General features: G+C 25.4%; 5 protein-coding genes across 11 annotated transcripts; 1 reads left to right on the forward strand and 4 right to left on the reverse strand.

Moving 5' to 3' along the window:
• Positions 1–101: 101 nt before the first annotated feature.
• On the forward strand, positions 102–7363 carry LOC114120019 (oligosaccharyltransferase complex subunit ostc-A). Of its 5 annotated transcripts, XM_050204177.1 has the most exons (6): positions 102–262; positions 325–569; positions 5670–5856; positions 5938–6011; positions 6088–6305; positions 7221–7363. In XM_050204177.1, exons 3-6 carry the CDS (start codon positions 5718–5720, stop codon positions 7237–7239), a joined length of 450 nt encoding a protein of 149 aa, XP_050060134.1. In that variant the 5' UTR covers positions 102–262; positions 325–569; positions 5670–5717; the 3' UTR covers positions 7240–7363. The 5 variants fall into 5 exon arrangements, with proteins under 5 accessions (XP_050060134.1, XP_027837581.1, XP_027837585.1 ...); XM_027981780.2 differs by lacking the exons at positions 102–262; positions 325–569 and adding an exon at positions 5418–5584; XM_027981784.2 differs by lacking the exons at positions 102–262; positions 325–569 and adding an exon at positions 5419–5575.
• Positions 1571–2623, reverse strand: LOC114120024 (uncharacterized). Its single transcript, XM_050204178.1, has 3 exons — positions 2333–2623; positions 2216–2265; positions 1571–2120 (listed from the first exon to the last, which is right to left on the reverse strand). Exons 1-3 carry the CDS (start codon positions 2621–2623, stop codon positions 2012–2014), a joined length of 450 nt encoding a protein of 149 aa, XP_050060135.1. The 3' UTR covers positions 1571–2011.
• On the reverse strand, positions 2640–5233 carry LOC114120016 (RCC1-like G exchanging factor-like protein). 3 transcript variants are annotated; one of them, XM_050204168.1, is made up of 8 exons: positions 4951–5233; positions 4724–4881; positions 4566–4665; positions 3759–3885; positions 3510–3682; positions 3182–3343; positions 2863–3122; positions 2640–2786 (listed from the first exon to the last, which is right to left on the reverse strand). In XM_050204168.1, exons 1-8 carry the CDS (start codon positions 5063–5065, stop codon positions 2709–2711), a joined length of 1173 nt encoding a protein of 390 aa, XP_050060125.1. In that variant the 5' UTR covers positions 5066–5233; the 3' UTR covers positions 2640–2708. The 3 variants fall into 3 exon arrangements, with proteins under 3 accessions (XP_050060125.1, XP_050060124.1, XP_027837575.1); XM_050204167.1 differs by having other exon boundaries at positions 3759–3900; XM_027981774.2 differs by having other exon boundaries at positions 3759–4044; positions 4951–5232.
• On the reverse strand, positions 7252–16540 carry LOC114120018 (calcium and integrin-binding protein 1-like). The gene is made up of 5 exons (XM_027981779.2): positions 16295–16540; positions 11639–11673; positions 11289–11536; positions 10039–10240; positions 7252–7460 (listed from the first exon to the last, which is right to left on the reverse strand). Exons 1-5 carry the CDS (start codon positions 16343–16345, stop codon positions 7439–7441), a joined length of 558 nt encoding a protein of 185 aa, XP_027837580.2. The 5' UTR covers positions 16346–16540; the 3' UTR covers positions 7252–7438.
• On the reverse strand, positions 11739–14741 carry LOC114120015 (uncharacterized). Its single transcript, XM_027981772.2, has one exon. It carries the CDS (start codon positions 13864–13866, stop codon positions 11947–11949), a length of 1920 nt encoding a protein of 639 aa, XP_027837573.1. The 5' UTR covers positions 13867–14741; the 3' UTR covers positions 11739–11946.
• Positions 16541–17262: the final 722 nt, after the last annotated feature.

The following is a 17262-nucleotide window of genomic DNA, read 5'->3' on the forward strand; positions in this document are numbered from 1 at the left end:
TCACTTGGCCTATCTTAATAAAATTGTCTAGTTTCGCCTATGTTAACATATTTGGGGACTTTGACATTGGTCGATCATAGGAATTTTATATTGGCTTTAAATACAATTTTAGGATTGTTTATTATTATTTTTTTTTCACAGAACTGATTTAATAAACTTTTTAAAAATAAATCTTGAACAGAACTGTAAAACTGTTCTAAACATGCTTATGATAATGGTACTTCAATGTCAAGAGGAATAGGTATTCAAATAAATTATATGAGTATGTCTGAAAAGTTTTTAAAAACCATTAACCAAGTACATAATTTTAAATTAACCTTGTAGGTATTCAACTTTTAAGAAATATTGTATAATAATTTATTCACTAAAGACTACAATAAGGGCCACTTTACACAAGACGGTTTCGTCCTTACGGATTTTATTTGGCATTAAATAAATAAAACTAATTGCGGCTTTCACACGAGACGATGGACAAATTTTTTCAGTATGATTTTTCAGTCATTATCACGGCGATCTAAATCAGACAAAACCGTTTTAGATGAAATGGCCCTAAAGGTGTCAAATAAAAAGTAAGTACTAGTTTATATTCCTACAATCAAGTTATAGTTAGTACTGTGTAGGTAGTTATAAATTATAATTATAGATATCCTCATGTTATATTTATAACATAAGTTACTATGAATGTTTCTATATTGTAATAAAATAATGAACATCATCATTTATCTTTTAATAGAGTAATTTGTCCAAATTTGAGCTTAATATATCTAAAAACAAAAATAATCCTTTTATATTTTTTCAGATTTTAGGGTCTCAGTATTAAAATAAACTACCTAAAAGGAATATTGTGTTAGTTTTTTAAAAATTCATTAATTTCCAACCATAAATAGTTGGCAAATTTTTGTAATTTTGTCAAAATGTTAAATTCAAATGTTTATATATATATTTATGTAAAAAAATTCTGTATATTTTTATACAGAAATAGGAACAACTTATGTGGGGGTCTTGTGTTTAATTTTCAGACAATCATAGGAAAAAAATTTATGGAAACTTTTTGTCTAAAAGCTCATAAATAGTTAATTAAAAAAAAAAATAATAATATTATCATTTAGTGAAAATTTTAAGTATTTATTATTATTATTATTATTTATTTTTTTGAAATGGAACAAAGTATTGAAAATTGTTTGAGAAGGAATAGTTATTTTATGGGTGAATATTCAATGTCATAAAAACTAAAACTTCCATAACAAATTAATCTAGATTTCCAGTAGAATATTATTTTCATATATAAGTTAAAAAATATATAATGAACTTTGTAATAAATTTTTAAAGTTAGTTACATAAAACTTTTTTTTATGAATATCTTACTACAAAATAATTTATACATTTTGATGTATTTTATCTTTAAACACTTATAAAAAAACATTGTAATTACAGATTATGACATATTTTAGTTGAAAATTTAAGAACTAATAAGTAATTTTGTACTTAATTTTCAAGTATTTCCAACGAGTTAATAATGTTTAATTGTTATTTAAAGAAAAAACAAAAAAAAAATTTCTTACGGCTGTAAATAATTTAAAGATATATTTTTCAAATTTTATCATAAACTGGGAATAGTAATAAAAAAGTTGATGAAAGTTTTATGTAATTTCTGTTATTTATTATCGAGTAAGGCCAAAAAAAAAAAAAAACAATCAGTTTTGTCAAATATTAAAATTCCTTTTTTTCATTAATTTTTTTCCACTATTATAGAAAAAATGACTGACAATTTTTAACTAAAATTCATCTAAAGTACCAATTTAGACTATTTCTTATTAAAAACAACTCTCATAGTTGAAGATTGAAGCAGGTTTAATGTTTCAAAGTTGTTAGATACACAACAAAACTAATAAACATTCATTTAAAATCTTCAAACTAATATCAACTATTCTAAAAATAACATACTCTTTTATTTAAGGAATTAAACATTATATTTTGTTATCCAATCTATATAATTTAGATATTTGTAATATTATTTCTTTTTTAACAAATTAATATTGTTAATGTTCCTTTTGGGTTTTACTATGTTATTTGGTGATATTTGTTTCATCTGTTCAATCTTATCAATGTTCATAAATACACTAAACATTACAATTATTATAATATACTAAAATATTAGGAATAACTGATTTATGGATTTTGTTTTATGATGAATAATAATAATTTTAAGAGATACCTTGGATTGTAATTTTTTTCTTGCTTTTTAGAATGTTTAAAATTCTTTAGCTGTATAAAAATAATAAAATTATGTTTTTTTATAAATTAATAAATTTGATAATAAATAAATGTTTACATTTATGCTAGATTTATTTGTAGTACTTGATAAATATTTTTTCTTATTCATACTTGAAAATTCTTTAGTTTCTAGTTCTAATATTTTATCACCATTAACTTCTATTCTTTTAAGTTCTTGTAAGGAAACAGGTCCAGAATACAAAGGAACAGACATTAAGTCAATCGATTCAATCAATTGCCACTCATTATTACCTGATGTTGTATTTTGTCTGGCATACTTAATATTATCATTAGAATTTATAAATTTTGAGCATTCTAAAGAATCAATAGAAAAATCGCTGTAACTCATATCATGAAATGAATAATTAAATAGAATAAATAATATATTTATTAATTAGTTGGTATAGAAATTAATGTTTGTAAATAACTATTATTTATTGGTATGGTGTACATAATGCAACCATATGATCAACTCCACAACTCACACGTTTAACAGCAGCACCAACTGAAACCTTATAAATGAATTTAAAATTAAATATTCATACAATTTTGATTTTAGTAACATTATTGAACATAAAAATGATTTACTTGTAAAGGAAAATATTGGTCTTTTACATGGCCAAGGCCTAATTGACCCCATTTATTTTTTCCCCATGTGTAAAGATTTCCTTCAGATGTAATCGCCGCCATGTGAAAAATACCACCATACACAGATTTCACTTTTGTTTCAGGATTATATTGATTTCTACCAAACAAAATTGGTGGTATTGGAGTTGGTTCTCGGCTTCGATTCATATCAGGGCCTTTGCCCAAAATACCAAAACCCCAAACAAAAACCACACCTTCATCTATACAAGAAAATTGATTAGGTATAAATTAATTTTCAATATAATTATATTCAAATTACCATTTAATGCTATACAAGATGATCCAGTTGCACCAATATCAATGATTTTACCCACAGCTTTATTCAAAAGTAACTTTCTTGGTGTATTTACTTGATATTTATCACTGTCTAATAATAATTGACCATACTCTGAATTACCCCAACCAAAAACATCTCCTTGATCTAAAAAAATAATAGTAATAATTTTAATTAGAAATATAATATAATAAAATAAAATTTTTGCATCAGTTTTCCTTTTCTTCTTTAAATTATAATCTAATAATTTATTTTACTTAAATACAATTTTAAAATATTTCAAAACACAAAATATTGTTGATAAACAACTTACCATTTAAGGCTAAAACACAATCAGCTGAAGATACTACTTTAACAATTTTTTCATCTTTTATGTCTCCTTCAACAATAGTAGGCTGTGATTCATTATTATAATGTCCTAATCCGGTTTGACCATCGGCACCCCATCCACATGCATATACTTTACCAGTTTTAGTTATAAATAAACTAAACAATTAAATATATTTAAATTATTTATATGATGAATAATACTAGCTGTTACAGTATGATGTTATGATGTTACCTATGATCCTGGCCACAAATTATTTTTGAAATACCATCATCTAATTTAATATTATTCATATTTCGTAGCTTACTGTAGTCTTCATTTTCTATTATTTTTCGTCCACATTGTCCATAACAATTACTCCCTAAAGCATATACACCTTCTGTGTTTGTTAATACAAGTGTATGTGCACGGCCAGCAGCCACTGCTTTAATTTTAGTGTTTGGTTCCTTCAAAGGAAGTTGAATTGGTACAGGGGCTAATATCAATCCTAATGGATGACCTTTTCGTGGATCATGATACCCTACATAAAATAGTAGAAACAAATATTAGCATAATTTATAAACATTTTTTTTTATTAAGTTTTTTTAAGTCTGAAAAATGTTACTGATTGTTTACAATTTAAAAATATTCAAATAATATTCGAATACACAAAAATTAAAAGGTGCAATTCTTTATAGTCTGTAATGCTATTTATAAATTATAATTTTTTATATATTTATTAATATCTTATTTATGCTGTGTCTACTGGCAACTCACATTGTGGGCAGCTCGCTTTATTTATTTATTGAAAATAAAAGTTGTTTCTCTCATTATTTTTTAAAGCTATTTAACATATATCAGTGCATGTGTCTAGGCTACCTTTTATTTTTATTCATAACCCTTCTTTTGGTATAGAGGATGATTCTAATGTTATAATGTAATAAAAACTGTACTCATTGTTTCACAATCTCTATTAATTACAATTTAAGTTTGAAAAGACTTTAATTATTAATTTATGAATTTCGCACATCAAAAATGGATAGTAAAAAGGTTTAATTTTACCTATTTGTGAATCTGTATTTAAACCGCAGCCAAAAAGTTTATATTGATTACTTTCAACAGCATAAACTGTAAATCCATACCCACATGCTAAATCCTTGATCTAAAAGGTTTATTTGTAAGTATATATACTTTTTATACACAAATATAATTATTCATACTTTATGAGAATATGAAAATCTCAATCTCACGGGTCTGTATATGAACTGTATCTGACGTTCTCGGGATCTGATTTTTAAATCACCTAAGGCACCATGTTCAGCCATACCCCATACATATAACCGCTGTTGATCTTTTGGTGACTCACTATATGGTGCCACTAAAGAAAAAAATAAGTATCTAAAATAACAATTCTACCATGTATCAATGAACTTTATATGCATCTTACTAAAAGGATCAACATCTTCAGGGTTTATTTTCACACCGAAACATCGTTTTGAACATAAAGCACAGCTTGTCTTCTTTAATAAATGAAATAATTTTGATGATAATCTAATAGACATAATTTTTGAATTCTTTTAACATCTATTTTACACAAATTATAAATTGATGCAAAACTTTATTTCTGTAAGGACTACTGTTGATGAGATATATTTATTAGGTTCATTGATTTGAGGTTCAAAAATTTAAAAATCAAAACTGGACATCGAAACAGTCGAAACTCACTGCTAAGCGATCACCGGTTTTGTAACTTTGTAATGAGTAATGACTATTATCATTTTTATTCATTTGATAGTACTATCTGTGGTACTGACCGTATAACATGTATTTTGTTTAAAGGAAAATTATTTGTTTACTGATTTGTTTATTATATTTTTTGATTATAATTAGTATCACTATATAGAATATGTAATATACTATATAACAGTAAAAATAAACTAACGAGTACTTTAAGTAGTTTAAGTAAAAACTGAATTTAAAGTATTGAATGTAGCCAATGTAGGGTATAGTTTAAGCGTTTAACCATTTAATTTGTTAACCAATTGGAAATTGCATGACGAAGAAGTAACTAAGTAAGAGTTGTAAGTTGTAATTTATAAATGATTGTTATGCTTAGCAGAGGAACTATTATTTAAAATATAATTTAGATTAAAATTTTATATCTAGAATTGCTATTCACACAAAGCGGATACACATTCATCTTTATGCTTTGAAATGGAATCATTATACGGTTTACCTTTCAAAGTTCTCGAAGTCCCAAATTTACGTTTGAAACGACCGTCATGGTTAAAGAAACCATCTGCCATGTTCATGTATGTGATTGTAACAATTTCATATTTTTTGGTGACTGGAGGTAAATGCATAATTGTGAATAATAAATACATTTATTGATAATTTTATTACTATTTTCTTTAATAATATGATTATTGTTTAGGCATCATATATGATGTCATCATAGAACCACCTAGTGTAGGCTCAACTACAGATGAAAAAGGACATTCAAAACCAGTAAATTATTTTTTAGTCTAATGTTTTAATTTTGCTGATAGGAATTTTGTTTAAAATAGTGTTTTGTATTAAATAGGTGGCATTTATGCCTTACAGAGTTAATGGACAATACATCATGGAAGGTTTAGCATCAAGTTTTTTATTCAACATCGGTGGTTTAGGATTCGTTATATTGGATTTAACAAATAATAAATCAACTCCAAAATTGAACCGTACTCTTCTGACTGGTGTTGGATTTGCGTGCATTATTGTATCATATTTTACATGTTGGACATTTATGAGGATGAAACTTCCGTATGTATATTATATTATTGTTTCGACTTTCAGATAAATTGTTTATGTCTGTTATACAATTTCTGAACAGTATTTAAGGAACTTTTCATATTTTAAATGAAATATATCTCATAATTCATCAAATATTTCTTATCTAATTATACCATTCATACAATTTATACCATTTATACAATTTTTATATTGTAATAATTATTTAAGTTCGACTGATGTGGGGTGATAATAAACAAGGTACAAACTGGTTAAATCAAAAAATTTTTTAATTGTCTTCAATGTTAGTTAAAAAAATTATTAGATAATAATTTTTACATTCAGCTCAAAATATAAAAATCTTAAAATTAATTTATACAGGTACTGTGAATATATTTTACATTTAACCTTATTTTATTCTGAGTAAGGCCTCCCACTTCGAAAAAAATCTGTACAAATTTGTCATTAGGTTTTCTTATTATGCATGTAGCATAATTTATACATTGTTGTATTTCTTTAGATAAAAGAAAATGTTATTTTTAAAAAATACTTACCATTTAATATTATTAAAAACTATATTTCTTCTTTGTAGGTTCAAAAGTAAGTATCATAGAACATGTCTAATTGTATCATAAATTCAATTTTTAAAGATCTTAAAAAAATCTAATATTTTGGAAGTAATTTTCAAAATATTATTATTATATCATTAGAAGAGTAGCTTGGAAAATAAATATAATTTTTTGTTCTTAATATTTTAATAGTATAGTAAGTTGTAAGATGGAGTTAAAAATCTCATATCCACCAAACATGTCTTCTAATTGATAGTCTTATCTACCATTTTACCAATAGATTAAACTATTCTGTGATCATAATATGATTATACTAATTTATAATTTATATTTTGTATATCATTGTTTTCTCAATAAATGATTATTTATATTTTTGCAGGGGATACTTGAAGTCATAAGAAACAAAAACATTGAACAAAACACATCTTTTTTATTTTACATGTTTTCATAAGCCAATCAATATTGTCAATTTATTTGAATTGAGTTATAATAAATAAATAATAATTTAAAAAAGAAAAAAAAGTATAATTTATTCACAAAATTATTTTATATTGTATACTATTTCCAAACGTATATTCTTCTTTTTAAACTAAATTTTCAAAGTTTAATATTGAACATTCTGTAAAAAAATATTTTATTTAGTAACACTAATAAATTTAAAATATAAATAGGTAATATATAATTTAAATAGGTAATATATAATTTTCAAGTAAATCAAATGCAATTACAAAGGTTAGGTACTATTATAATAACTATGTATAATTTGTAGCAGGAGTTATTTTCTAAAATATGGCCTTTATTTTTCATAATTAATTCTAACAATAAATTAAAAATATAAAATAGATTTTGGAAACTTACAATAAATATTTTTAATAGTTAATATAGCTACAATTGAGGTTTTTCTCAATGTTAGAAACTAAAATAATGACTTGTCAATTATGTACAAAGGAATGCAGTTAATTACTATTATTACTTGTGATAAGCATACCACAATATTTAAAACCACAAAAATCTAATTGTCCCATCTTTTCATAATTCAATAACTCACATAATATATAGCATGCCAAATCCATCATTTGCTGCAATTTGTTCAAAAAACATTAACAGTTATGACTTTTAATACATCTAAATGGCTTCATTCACTAGCCTTAAAAATACTCAATATAAAAATTGAAAAACCATTAATTTATATTTTGCAAAAATTATTTTAACTGTCTTCCACAAATTGTTTACTTTAGATATGGCTGACATAGATCTTGATATTGTGCATTAAATGTAAACCTTTACCTCTGTTTCTTTCTTTGTAAAAGAGTATTCTTCACAATAATAAATTCCATTAATAATTATTTGACTCTATTATTGTTGTTTCAAAAGAAAATTGTCACACAACTTCAACAAATAATAAATATAGTATCAGACTACATCTTGGTTAAAATTAGTCAATCCATTGTTTTCCTAATACTACATTTGAAATGTATAAAAATAACACTACAATATTATAATGAGTAATTTTATGATTATTCATTTTTTAATTCAGGCTATATTTTTGATGTACACATAAAAAACTAGACGGATTTAACAAATTTTTAAAAACTTATATTAACTTAATACTGTTAGGATACAATATATTTTATATAATTTTTTTTGTGTTTTCAAATTTTAGATTCTAAGCGAAACGAGGAATATATTGGTTTTACAATGATGTTTATTTCTTTTTTATTCTGTTAACACTTTTTCTCCCCCTAAATTTGCTTAAAAATACAAGTGTAGCATATTTTCTGAAAGGTAATATTCTTGAGCTGGTACTTTAGAGAGGTTACTTTTGGATTTTCGAAACGGTACTTGAAATAAAAGCGGTTAAAGGAGAAAAAACGTACGATATCACGATTTTATAAAATTATATAATTACGGACTACTAATTACGGCTTTGTTTATCACCATAGAAATGAATAAAATTAAATAAAAAAGATCCCCTCGTCCACTCAGAACCGTTTTTTATCAAATGCTATCATTGCATTCAAATCGAATCCCTACAGTAAAATTACACTATCCTGTCCAAGGACTGAAAGGACGATGGACAAACATCCACCACCGAAATGCACTGACCTACTTTTTTTTATTGGATTTTGTGGATTAGTAATTGGGCTAAATTTGTTTCATTAGAACTATCCTTTTTTATCCTAATATGGTTTTTGAAAACCTTATTTTCAAATTTATGAGATGTATGCAAAATTTAAAAAAAATCCTGCGGAGATACAAACTACAAATTTTCAAAAAATTTTGAGGTATTAAAATTAAAATTTTTTGATTTTATATTTATAATAATGGGCTTGCTTGATATGTAGGTTATTTAAACATTTGGAGACCATGAATTTAAGTTTTTAATAATCAATCAATGATTAAGAAATCTACCAATATATAACATTTTTTTAAATAGAAAGTTTAATTATAACTCTAGATTCAATATAACATTTATTTAAAATTTTTGCAAACCATTTTAAAAGACTATTATTCTAAATATACACATTTTAAATGGAAAAATTACTTGTTTGAGTTTAAAATTAAGTAGGTATACCAAAAATTAAATAAAAATTATTCATTGAAAAATAGATGTTTTTATCACTATAAGACGTTTTTTAAATAGTACAAAAATACCTCAAGAATTTAAAAATATAGAGTAAAATCTATCAAAAAACCTCAAAAATTAAATAAATATATTAGTAAATGAAAAATTGGTGGTGGTTATGCTTGGTAAATTACACTGTATTTCACTGACAAAGAAAAACTTTTTATACATGTTACATTGAATTGTAATAAAAGAAGTAATATGACAAAATATACAAAAATAATCTTCTCATAGTTCAAAAGGTAACAAAAGTTATCAATTGAGTGAGTAAGTATCAGGATATTTAGTATTAATAATACTATGAATGTTGAAATCTTTTAAAAAAGTGTTAACCAACAAGGTGTTTTGATATTTAACAACAAATAACAACCATGCAGTTCATGCAATATATTAAATAATAAATATATAAAAATAAAAAAAAAAGAACACAAAAACAGACAATTACTGAATACAGTCTACTTTAAAAATTTTATATTTTATAACCAATGATCTTGAAAAACAAACAAGTATTCTAACAATTTAAACAAGCAATTATAATACTATAATACTATAAAAAATATAATATACTGACTTCACAAAATCAGGACACATGTCAGTTACATGTTCGAATTCAGAAAACGAAAGAGCGCCATCATCATCAAAATCTACTTCTTCAAATATTTTTTGTACCAAACGTTTAAGATCATTATCATTAAAGATATTTTGTTCTCCAACTAAACATTGAATTACTTTTTTTATGTCTCCGACACCCAACATGTCATCACCATCAAAATCTAAATGGTATAATTAGGATATTATATACAAAATCCATTTAAATTATTTGATGACTACTATTTTTTAATAGTAAGAAAATATTGATGGATGACAAAAGTTTTAAAATCTTACCAATGATATATATTATTAAATACAATTTTAAAATAAAAATACAATATAATATGTATTTTACAATGCTAAATCATTTTTTATTACTAATAAATTGATATAACTTAAAATAAATAGCTGTTTTCATGGGTGGATAGGTCATTTTAGGTAAATCCACAATTTTAAAACTGGCCCCTAAATTAAAAATAAGCAGCTCTCTATTATATAATTACCTATATAAATACAATATTAAATTATGCAGAATATAACAAAATACATTTTATAAAATTATTCATTTATTTTTAATTTTAGAAGAACACAACAAACTTTTAGTTCTTAATATATTTGTTATTTCTTGAGAATTGTTTTTGTTTAAGACATCTCTACATTAAAAAATGTACATATGCATCCTTTTGTACTTGTTATACTCCTGCTTCAATAATTTTAGAGCAGCAAATGTAACAAAAGACCGGTAGGAAATCTTTTTTATAATTTTTATTTCATACTGTTATAAATTATAATATAACACTGATGTAGTAGTCTTATAGATACTGAATAATATTTACTATTTCATATCCTTCAAAAATCATAATAGTATGTTCTTTCATAGTATTCTACAGTCAAAATATCTATTATTTTTGTCAAACAATTAAAAAGGGTCCAATTAGCCCCATTTGAAGGGGACCAACTGGAAAATTATTATTCTATTCTATTTCCATAATTCCAGGGTTCTAAGTAGGTCTAACTGCCCATGATTGTCCTATTCTATTGTGCATTATTATACTTGATAAATAGGTAATGAAATAAATAATTTTGACATAATTAGATACCCGTAGAACATAGTACTAAAAAACTCATAGTGATTAGATTAGATTTCTTTATTTTAGTTAATTTTACTCATATATTTTAGAATTTTATTAATCCAATATATTATATATATTTTTAAATTTTACTTCTTACCAAAAATTCTAAAGACATGTTCAGCCTTTACATCTGCAGGTGCCATAGTACTAAATACTGACATCATATCTAAAAAATCTTCAAATGTACAATCTCCATCTTGACTAGAACTGAATATTTGACACATACGTTCACCAAAAGGATTAGCTGCTAATTCAGGAAGCTTTAGGACCTTGTTTAGTGCTAATTTAGCATTCTTATTATGTCCCACTTTTTCAGGGGCTAAAGATTTGAACTTTTCATGTGCACTAAACATTTTATTATTTTTTGATTGATGATACAATTATTCCAATATATAATAAATATAATAAATTTTTATTTTTTTACCAAATAATTCATAATATACTTACATCAAAACTTCTTTTTTTGTAAAATAAGTGAGATCCTAAAAATAAAATAAATGGGAAAATAAGATTTATCTTATTGAAATATAATTGTCCACTTTAAAAATAAAAGTAAATGTTTATCAGGCTATATTTTACTATACAACTTGTATAATACAAGTAAAGAAAAAATATTTTACATTAGTTCTAATTTTTTTATAAAAATAATATACCTAAATATGACAATTAATTTTATGTATAACTAACCTAAAGCATTAACTTTGGTTTTTACAATTTATAATATACAATATTTATTTATCAATAATAAAAATATTTTATTGGTTCCAATCTTGAGTACTAGGTCCTGCATCTGGTTCCTCTTCAACAGTAGGCATTGGGGATCGACTTTCAAATAGTGGTGACATTGCTTCAGATGTATTTTCACCACTACTACAATGACCACTATTCTTATGCGTGCGCTCTGTTTGCTTTTTTATAGTCCTAAATCTCATTCGTTCTTCCATTTCACATGCTTCATGATGAGCACTACGTTTACCATCGTCAAGATCTTCAACAACTTCTGGTTCAGGAATTGTTGCAGCAAATTCAACTGGATCTACATCTAATTCTTTGACAATTCGCCACTTAGGGGTTACTATTTCTTTATACTTGACCATTTCAACTTTTGATGCAGCAGCAATACTATAGGGTATTACAATGTTGTCAATATCATACTCACGCTTAGCATTGTAAGTTTTATCTCCTGTTCTTGGGAACCAAGGACTATAATCTGGATCAGAGTCATAATTGTCATCATCATAAGCCTCATCAAGATCATCATCATCACAAATACTTTCACTACTTCTTCTACTGTTATATTTATAATCTTCATCCATTCTATTTCTTTTATGTTTACTATAACGTATACGTCTTCTTTTTCTTGCTTGCCTTTGATTTCGATTGAATTTAGTAATTGGATCATTGCGAGTAGGCCAAGCATTTTGTAATTTAACAGGTGGAACTTGACTAATAGTAGGACTTTGTTCAGGTGTCCGGTCTACAAAATATTTATTAAAATTTGAATCAGATGAAGACTTGTTTTTTTGTTTGAGATGAAATGATGATTTTCCTAACTCATTAGATAACGCAACATTCAACGAAATATCTTTAGAATATGATAGGACTGGGTGAAAAGTATCGCTCAAAAAATGACCAGAATCATTTGAATCGCGCTGAAGACTTACACAAGTAGGACAAGAATCAATCCCATAACAATCACAGGGATTAATACGATTTAATTTGGCTTTATCTCCTTTTTTTAAAGCAGCAGCCAAGTTTATGAGTGGAGGTTGCATTAACATTCTATGCTGAGTTTTTGGTTCATATGGAAAACATCGTCTACCAGATTCTTCTTCCTGATCTTGTATATATGGATGAGAAGAATATCGATTTAATGCTTCATTATAAAAATTGATTTTAAACTCTATATCAGACATAACATTAACCAACCAAGTTAATCGGTAAGCAATACTTGCCCGTTCATGAAGCCATTTCCAAGAATTTCTTTTTTCTATGGGACAACTATTAGGTGTTTGTAAATCTTCTTCACTAGTTTCTCCTAACGTATCACTTTCTGAACCACTAGCTGTTGCCTCCGAGTCGTATTCTTCATTTACTGTTTTAATTTGAGACTCTAGCATTCCAAAGACTTTTTCACCATCTTTAATTTCATCACAAAGTAAAGTTTTCAAAAATGGATTAGATTGCCTTTTTTGAACTTTGAGCAATGTTGATTTGATATTTTTAATGGCATTACTTTTTTGTGATTGTAATACATTATAGATTTCTTGAGTGGAACATTTGCTCATAGTTTTAAGTTGTATATTTTGTAACTTTGATATTATTCTTTGAAGTCGTTCACTCAACATTTTACCTTTGTGTATAAATTTGTTGAAATTTTCTTTTACAGTAGGCGTTTCATCATATTGAGTGACAACTTCTTCTTCAGCCATTCCAATAACATTATCTAATAGATCTTTTTCAAAAGAACTTAAATCATTATCTCCAATTGTAAACATTTCATCTGCATCACTATTACCAATTTCAATTTGTATAGTATCATTTTCATAAGACATTAAGCCATTTTTGACCATTGAAATATTTTTCATTACACCAAATATGTCATCCGAGGAAAGTTCCATGGGATCTCCATTCTTTACAGGTGGATTCTCATCCATAGCTGGTTCCTTGCACATACACCATACACGCGTTTTTTACTACAACCGCCAATAAAGATAGTTCTTGTGAAGACGTTTTCATAAACGAAAACTTGATTGTTATTTGTTATTATAAATTTCTGCAGTGTTACATGAACAAATATTGATGCCACGCAGAGTTGCCAACTTGTTTTACTCGATATATCGTACAATAATCAAACTATCGTATCCAACAAAATAATATATTGTACATTCATAAAAAACGTTTTCTAAGTTATCACACAGCGACACAACGTATAATTTATACGATATAAAATATAAATAATAAAGATTATCATTTATCAATCTACCGTTCTACGCGACTACGCTTTCAAACTTCAACGATAAGACTTTGGACAATTGTTAATTGTTGTTCACTATATAGTTTTCAGTCATATAGCTCGTATTAATTTTCTTCTTCTGTAGAACTATTAGTTTTCCTGTACTACGTTGCCCATAAAAAGTGATTCCTTGTTTAATTTGGTTGCCTTATGCATTGTACTAACATATTATAGAGACGCGTGTGGATAAATAATATTTTTGGTTTTCTGATTTGATGTGTACATGATATTTTCGACATATTTTCAACTTTCCATAGCTGCTGTCCATAGCGTTGCTTTTTTTTTATCTTAACAATACTTCTTTAAATTCTTTTTCTTTTTTTTTTTGTTGAACGAATCAAATTTGATTTCTTTTTCATTCCGTACTAAAAACCAACAATTCATACATTTTTAATAGTATGAACCTTGAACAACGAAAGTACTGTTATACTACATCAATCAACTATTCAATAAATTTGATGACCATTAAAAAAAACTAATAACTCGATTATCCATAACTTGTAGAATTAGAAATAAGCTTAAAACTTGCTCCAAATGTATTTATATTAAAGAAAATAAAACAAGATAGTCAGATACGTAGTTTCAGAAAATATGCATAATAAAGATTGCCATTTACATATTTATAAATTTTAAAGATAATATTATTGATTAGTAATTAAAAATTAATTTTAAAATTTGAGGTCGGTACTTGTTTTAATTTTGTTTATTTATGTAATACTTGAAGTTAAGTAAAATATATATTTTTTAATTTCAGGTCTCAAAAACTTTAATTTAATCAATCAATATTGCAATATTTAATACAAAATCATTTTAATTTTAATGTTGACTTTGAAAAGAATGATGTTACTAAATAAATTTTATATTCAATATTATTTGTTACATATAAATAATATTGTATATTATATAATTTTCTTGAAAAGAAACAACTATAGACTATAGTCATTAATATTTCGGTTACAACGCTTTGCGGCTTGCTCACAAAGATGAAAACATTGCGAATACTGCGTTTGCAGCGGTATCCATACTCCATTATTAGACCAAGTCAGTAGTCACTAAGATGTCTTAGTCCGCGGGTATCCCCATTGAACTATCACCAATCAGCTTTAGACATGGACCTTGATAGTAATCACTAGTCACCACGATTAAAGATAAAGTATATCTTAAATCGTGCTAATCACAGTAATTATTTGTTGGTATAAAAAACATTTCAAGTTTTTTAAAATATGATTTAATGTCATATTACATTATTTTTTTGGTTATCACTTATATTTAAATAATATATATTAGAAAATGAGTTTTATGAAAATTACTGTACTTAAATGTACGATAGTACAATGTGCTGAATTATCGTACGAATGGTAACGCTTAATGTACTCTTTTTTTTTTTCTCGTCAGTATGACAGATGACACATAATAATGAGAAAAAATACTGTGGCTTTCTTCTCGGAGTTAGGTGTTGCCACATAGGTACCAACCTCTACTATAAATATTCATGGGATAAAAAATGACACTATCGATTTGTTTCTACTTTCTAAATCGTATCAACAAAAAAAATGTATTCAAATATACTATCGTAAAAATTAAAATAAAAATTATTATATATATCTATACATATCACTATACATTATAATATGTATATTATATTAATTTAATATAAATTTAGAAGTTAATTTAAACATGAAAAAGATTTAATAATTCAACTTGAAAATAATATTTAAACTTATGATTTTAAACAAAAATTTATTAGATTTAACAAAAAAAATTTAAAAACTTTTAGTGTTAATTTTTAATAATAACGTGTAGGTTATAAAGATACATGCGTATTACATTATTTATTCTTATAATATTTTCATAACATTTTGTATTAATGTAAAATACTTAAAATTATGCTTCAAATGTAATGAAAAAATATTTTATCAGTGAGAGCTACAATTTATTAATTAAAATTGTAACCGACGCTTTATAATTAAAAATAAATATCACAAAAAGGTATATATTACAGAAATCTATAACACAAGAAGTATTTATTTAATAGCCTGAATTAAAACTAAATACTTATATAAAATAAATTGATGTTTGGAAATTACCTGATAGTCATTTAACTCTTCAGCAGAGAATTGACTAGATTTTTGGCCCATTTGTTTTTAAAATTAATAACTTTTCTTAACTATAATACAATCCATCGAATTAATTAAATACGAATTAAACTAGAGGCTTTTGCCATTTGTTAAATGAACTGTATGTCGAAAAATATTTTATTAAGTACGATAATTATTTTAAACTTCGAATACTATTATTACTATAGTATTTATCACTGACTTGTGTTTATATCATATATATATATATATTAAACCTTGGTCCCTGCTATTTATTTTTTATTATGATAAGTCTAGAGGGTGTTGCGATGTTGCCATGACCAAACACCATTAAGTAGGAATGAAAATAAAATATCGATGTTTGTAATTTCGATATATTGTTTTGATGTGTAATATTTACCAAAGATTTCAATACTTTCGTTTGTAAAAAGACAACTGCACACGACGCTTTTTATACTGCTTGATTGATTTACTTGATTTTTTGCTTGGTTCTTACCACGAACTAAGATATTATTATATTAGTATCTTAGTTCGTGATTCTTACTGACTACATGGGATGTCTACCCCTTGGTTTTCGATGTTGGCATCACACGTTGCCAATCCAAACTTTTAGATTTTATCATTTATCACTGGACCACGGTTAGGTTAAATTACGGCACGATATAATATCTTAAATCGTGGTAACCAGTATTATCATAATTCAGCAAAGATTCTATTTTCTGCCGTTTGGTTGATCGTTGATGAAAAAATTTACTAGTACCAAAAAATGAAAAAAAAATTTACCATTCATAGTCATTCATACCTTATAATCTGATCAAATTTACTTAATGTTCTCATTGATAGATTGTTAATATTTAATAAATGCTCATCCATAACTAAATATTATATAAAAAGAACAATGGATTATGGAATTCTTAAGACTTGCAGCACAGCTTAAGGTTGAAATTTTGAAGTCATGT

The sequence above is a fragment of the Aphis gossypii genome, chromosome 3 (genome assembly GCF_020184175.1).
Source record: "Aphis gossypii isolate Hap1 chromosome 3, ASM2018417v2, whole genome shotgun sequence".
Lineage (NCBI taxonomy): Eukaryota > Metazoa > Arthropoda > Insecta > Hemiptera > Aphididae > Aphis > Aphis gossypii.